This window comes from Grammomys surdaster, unplaced genomic scaffold (assembly GCF_004785775.1).
Source record: "Grammomys surdaster isolate TR1022 unplaced genomic scaffold, NIH_TR_1.0 126185, whole genome shotgun sequence".
Lineage (NCBI taxonomy): Eukaryota > Metazoa > Chordata > Mammalia > Rodentia > Muridae > Grammomys > Grammomys surdaster.
Genome location: NW_021620991.1, coordinates 7,204,271 through 7,210,366, shown reverse-complemented (window position 1 = coordinate 7,210,366; position 6,096 = coordinate 7,204,271). Strand labels below are relative to the sequence as shown.

The 6,096-nt window shown below is 48.9% G+C and overlaps 1 protein-coding gene across 1 annotated transcript in view; it reads left to right on the top strand.

Moving 5' to 3' along the window:
• Positions 1-1,019: 1,019 nt before the first annotated feature.
• Mtor (mechanistic target of rapamycin kinase) overlaps positions 1,020-6,096 on the top strand; it is a 106,825-nt gene continuing 101,748 nt past the window's right edge. Inside the window, exons 1-5 of the mRNA XM_028757786.1 lie at positions 1,020-1,195; positions 1,815-1,923; positions 2,630-2,862; positions 3,458-3,658; positions 4,856-4,990. Of these exons, the coding sequence (XP_028613619.1) occupies positions 1,034-1,195; positions 1,815-1,923; positions 2,630-2,862; positions 3,458-3,658; positions 4,856-4,990 (840 nt within the window). The 5' untranslated portion in view covers positions 1,020-1,033. The remainder of the gene's footprint in view (positions 1,196-1,814; positions 1,924-2,629; positions 2,863-3,457; positions 3,659-4,855; positions 4,991-6,096) is intronic.

Here is a 6,096-nt window from a genome sequence, read left to right as displayed (position 1 = left end):
TTAAAAATTTTTTATTTGAAAAAATATGTGTAAAAGCAACTTTTATTCACCTGTATTACTTGTGAGGCTTACTGCCTCCATTTGCTAACCTTGGTCTAGTACTGGAAGCTTCTCCCCTCCTTACAATCTAGTCTAGGACTCGAATATTTTCAGCCTCTGAGACTTGCTGCTGAGTAAGCCACCGTTTCTGGCTCTTTCTGAGCTCTAGCTGGCTGGTTTAACTCAGCTGTTCCGGCGGAAGCTCTTCTCCCAGCTGACTGATTCAATCTGGCTTCTCTCAGCCTCTCCTGAATTGCTCTGCTTGGCCTCAGATCAGACTAACTGTAGCAATCTTTTCTAATCTTTTGGCGCCTTCTCTTTCTCTTGTTCATTCTGTCTTTGCCTGTGTCTAGCTTGTTCTCTGTAAAACTCTCCCAGTGGAACTGCCTGCTCTCTCTCTGGCCTGCTCCCCTCTGCCTCTCAGCTCTACTGGCCTGCTCTCCATGAACTCTGGTATATTCCTGTACTGCACTCCCTTCGCCCGTTCTGTCTGACTCTCCCTGAAGTAGCTTCCTTTTCCTCTCTCTTCTTGTGTTAGGCATATGCTATTCTGTCAAACCTTTCTCTGATTTGTTACTTTATCTGCCTCTCAACTACACATCACTTTCTGGTTTTTCTTTTTTTTTTTTTTTTTTTTGGTTTTTCGAGACAGGGTTTCTCTGTGTAGCCCTGGCTGTCCTGGAACTCACTCTGTAGACTAGGCTGTCCTTGAACTCAGAAATCCACCTGCCTCTACCTTCTAAGTGCTGGGATTAAAGGCGTGCGCCACCACCGCCCAGCTACACATCACTTTCAAACATGGGTGCCTCCTTCTACACACTAACTTAACCTCCATTGTTTAGGGTTAAAGGTGAATACTAAGGGCATGCCTGAATTCCAGCCAGAGGGATTAAAGGTGTGTGCTAAGGGCTGAGCTACACCATAACTAGAAACAGGTTCAGATATCCTGTAACAATATTGAAAAATGTTCTTCCTCAAAGAACCTCAGGGCAAGATGCTTGGGACAGGTCCTGCCGCGGCCACCGCCAGTGCGGCCACATCTAGCAACGTGAGCGTTCTGCAGCAGTTTGCCAGTGGACTGAAGAGCCGGAATGAGGAGACCAGGGCCAAAGCCGCCAAGGAGCTCCAGCATTATGTCACCATGGAGCTTCGAGAGGTTGGTCTTCAGTGCTGTGGCCGTCCTGTGGGGACCGTGCCTGGCGTGCCATCTCTGGTTTAGATTGCCGCTGTAGTATTTGAGAGAACGCGGGTTTTCATGTCCGTGGCGTGTACATGATGTACACCATAATTGTGTACAAAGGGTTCCTTTGCAGCGATCGTACATTTCTGTAATCTGGCTCGTGTTTGTGGTCTCAGGTCAGCTGTTTACTTTGTATGATTTTTTTCCCTATCACCAGCCCCTTGGTTCTCTGTCTCTGACAGTGGTTGGGATGGATCTGGAGAGTTGATAGCCTGAAACTTTCCGAACAGACCACAGTTGAGATCACAGACACTGACCTACCTACTCACCCGTGTCCCACTGGTGTTAGGACAATTTTAAGACAAGCTATTCTCTGCTGTAGAGTGGAGAATCAGTAAGCAGTTGTTAAATAAACACGAGCCACGTGATCAGTTGCCTTTTGCTTTAAAGCTATGGAAATGGGCTATAACCTTGTCTTTGGTTTGAATTATGCCTGCCACCTCTCCATCTGAATCCCAAGTTGCCAGCTCCGTCCCTACTGCCTTGCCAGTGGTACGAATCCACAAATCTGTTCTGTGCACATCTTCTCTTGCAGATGAGTCAGGAGGAGTCTACTCGCTTCTATGATCAGCTGAACCATCACATTTTTGAACTGGTTTCCAGCTCAGATGCCAATGAGAGGAAGGGTGGCATCTTGGCCATCGGTAAGGACAGCCTCTGGTAGCAGCACCTGTTAGGGACACTAGACAAGTCAACTTGTTGCTCACTGTACTCTGTCTATGCTTGCTAAAGAAGCAGTGGTATCTAGTTCATCTGTATTTTAAAAGAGTTTTATGACACCCGTAGACAGTGCATGTAGACAAGTGCTATTCTAGCAGAAGCCCTGGGACGGGCAAAACCTGCTGTTAGATGTGACAACTGAGTCTCAGAACTGGTGACTTCTATGGCCAGGGGTGAGACTAGAAGCCAGCTTTTCATTCTTCTGCCCTAGGTGGCCTTTCGTAGGTCCGACCACAGCAGAGCAGGATTTGGCACAGTGGGGCTAATGGGTGAACAAGTAGAAATGTGTGCTATTTGCCCAAGGGCTGGCCACAAGTCCTGTGAATTGTCACTTAGTCTTAAGAATGAGATACACAGATGGGTTAAAATGAGGTCATTTTGATTTATGTACATAGTTCTAGAACAAAAATCCAATCTGCTGGTTCAAATGAAAAACTGCCTTCTTCCGTATAGAAGTGTATTGAGAGCAGAGTAAGGCCTCACTCCCCAGTGTTCAGTTCCAGGCCACATGCATTCCAGAGCACACTGCATGCTCACCAGGCCACATGTGTCCCAGAGCACACCACATGCTCACCAGGCCACATGCCTCCTCCCAGAGCACACCGCATGCTCACCTCTTCTCTTTTCTAGCCAGCCTCATAGGAGTGGAAGGTGGGAATTCCACCAGAATTGGCAGATTTGCCAACTACCTTCGGAACCTCCTCCCCTCAAGTGATCCAGTTGTCATGGAAATGGCATCCAAGGCCATCGGCCGCCTTGCTATGGCAGGGGACACTTTTACTGCTGAGTATGTGGAGTTTGAAGTGAAGCGAGCCTTGGAGTGGCTGGGTGCTGACCGAAATGAGGGCCGGAGACATGCAGCTGTGAGTACCCACAGATCGAGCCCAGCCAGGGCTGGGGAGCAGTGGGGCCCCGCCGTGTGTGTTGCTTCCTTCTGCAGCTTGTCCTGGGAAAAGGATTCCAGGCTGTGAGGTGGACAGAAGCCCTGGTGGGGGTGCCTCAGGATGGAGGCATTCCTAGTTGCTACCCAGTTGGTTTCAAGGAAGGAGCACAAGCATCAACCCTGGTTAATGGCTTTGTCAGTACAACTCTGTAGCTTGGCCGCCTTAACTAAGGACACTAGTCTTCTCTGAAAGAAAGTAACAAAATTGAACATCATGTTTTCGTCTAGTAACTATTTATTGACTGTACCCATGTAGATGCATGGGTCTCTGCTTGTTGGTTTGGTGTCAAAGCATCAAATACCTGCCTGTCCTGAGTGTTTAGGTGGTGCCAGCATTCTGTGCTTGTCCACAGCCAAGCGCCAAGCACGGAGATGCTTGATCGGTCGTCCTTTGCCTCTCCTAGCCCAGGTTTTGCTCCTCCTTGTAGGGAGATGTTCTAGGATGACAGGCAGGTATCCTGAGAGAACAAAAGTCCTAGGTAGGAATAAGAGCTCTGTTTGTCCTTCTCTCCCAGGTCCTCGTTCTCCGTGAGCTGGCCATCAGTGTCCCCACCTTCTTCTTCCAGCAAGTTCAGCCCTTCTTTGACAACATTTTTGTGGCTGTGTGGGACCCCAAGCAGGCCATCCGAGAAGGAGCTGTGGCTGCCCTTCGTGCCTGTCTGATTCTCACTACGCAGCGGGAGCCGAAGGAGATGCAGAAGCCTCAGTGGTACAGGGTGAGGAGATGGCTCATTGGTAGCTGCTAGCAAAGCACTTCCGCTTGGCCGTAGAGCAGGCCTTACATTTGTTTGGGCCTGGCACGGCTTTCTTCTGTTCTCAGTGAATCCATAGTTACTGTATTGTGTTTTCTTAGTACAGATACATTGGTAGTCACACCGTTATTTTATGCATCTCTAAGAATAAAAATGTGTCAGTTAGACTACAATCAAAGGTCTCTGGCTGTGTTGGCACACCTCTGTAATCCCAGCAAGAAGAAAAGAATTTGGGGCTGATCATGAATTTGAGATTCTTTCTCTGGGCTGAGATTTTAGGCACACGCCACCATGTCCAGTTCTATGCCATGCTAGGTCTTGAACCCAGAGCTTTGTGCATGTTAGGTAAGCACCACCAACTGAACTACATGCCCAGCCTCTGCACTATGTCTTTTAAAGGTTCATAATCAGCCATGTGTGGTGTCTGATACCTTTAATCCCAGCACTTGAGGATCAGACAGGCAGGTCTCTGAGGTGAAAGCCATCTGGAGTGAGACCCTGTCCTGAAAACAAAAGCAGATTATGTTTCATAATTGCAGTTTTGGCCAGCAGTGCCCACATCATCACTACTTCAAAATATAATTAAACCACCAAGGTTAAGTTATGTAATCAAAGCAAACCAAAACAACAACAACAAAAAGGATCCAAAGTCAGTCTGGGCTACCTGATGAAACACTGTTTCAGAACACAACCAGAAAGACAACTGGTATCCGTTACCTTCTTATCAGCAGTTGTCCAAAGACAGAAAGCTGGGCGTCTCTGCATCAGTGAACCTGGTTGCTACTAATTTACCAAGGGCCAGCTCCTCTGCTCCAGTGTCCGGTGCTGATGGCTGCTGACAAGGAAATGTGTGTCACAGAAGGAGTCCTAAATATGGGAACGAGAGACCTGGCCTCCCTTCTTGCCTTTGCTGTGTGACATTGGACAAGTTACTTAATTTCTTTTGGTTTTATGTGGCTGTCAAACAGAGGTGATAGTGGCATTTGCCTGTAAGGCATGTTGTAATCATTGGAGTTAAGCTAAAGAAAAGCACTTCTAAGTCAGTATTCATGTTGGCACAAGGCACCAACAGGCACTGGGTGCCACCAAACCTCTGGGTAAAGGGGCGAGCCTGTGTTCCTACCTTGAACACGAGATAATAAAGGCATTCTCTGTACTTAGCACACATTTGAAGAAGCAGAGAAAGGCTTTGATGAGACCCTGGCCAAAGAGAAGGGCATGAACCGGGATGATCGACTCCACGGGGCCTTGCTGATCCTCAACGAGCTAGTCCGCATCAGCAGCATGGAGGGAGAGGTGAGAGACCGTGCCGGGGGAGCCCAGGCTCCGACGCCGGTCGTCTGTCAGCAGGCAAGGAAGGCCCTTGTCCGCTCAGGGCAACAGTCAGGATCATTGCAGGTGGCAGCAAGTCCTGTGACAACCATGAAGTAGGCAGTAAGATAGTGGGTCTGGGGTTGGAGGGTAAGTGAGGACTCAGGGTATGCCTTCCTTAAAGTGGTGCCATCCGAGAGAGCCGCAGGATGTGAGTGAGGCTGCCTTGCAGATGGCTGGGAGCTGTAGTCTAGCAGAGGCTTTGAGGTGGGAGAGTTTGATGTGGGTAGGATGGTTGGTATATTGTGAGCAAAGGACTTCTTTGTGGTGGTATCAGAGAAGTGGGGGCCCAGTTAATGTGCTTACTGTTTATGGTTGGCAGTTTTTTCTCATTGCAGCACTGATGTCAGTGGTGTGCACATGGGAATCATGGCGGGTTGTGGATTTCTGACACCTCTGGCTGGCTGTGGTAACAAGTTTGGAGAGGTGGGAATGAAGTCAGGGAGTTAGGTATTGTTTAGACAGCTTAAAGGTGGATGGATTTGCAGCCTGTGAGAGAACACAGGAAGGGCTGAGTCCACGCTGGCCTGAATGCACAAAAGAGAAGCAGCATTGGATGTCTCTTTGTCTTTATGTGAGGCCATTGTGAGGTCCTTATGCCAACGTGGGCCATCAGAGCAGGCTTGTGTTATCCAGGAGCAGGCAGGCCACAGCATCCTTGCCTTCTGTTGTTAAAAAGTCCTGTTGTCAAAGCTGACAGCCTGAGTTCAGTTCCCCAGGACCCGGATGGTGGATGGAGAGAACCAGCTCCACAGCTCTCCTCTCCCCCCCCCCCCCCACATACGCAGAGTAGTGAAAGGTATTCAAAGATGGGAACGTGGCCATCCTGCCAGGGATTCCTGCAGCTCTCTGTGGAGCTGGGGATGTGTAGGAAGTGGCTGGGTTCTGGATTTGGGATAGATTAGAAGGAAGAGAGGTCAGAGTGTCTGGTTTTGTAACTGGGAGACGGGAGTTGCTTTGTGGTAAGATATGGAAGCAGGGTGAGGAGAGAGCAGTACTTCTGAGTGTGTGAAGTTTAAGGTGCTTCTTGG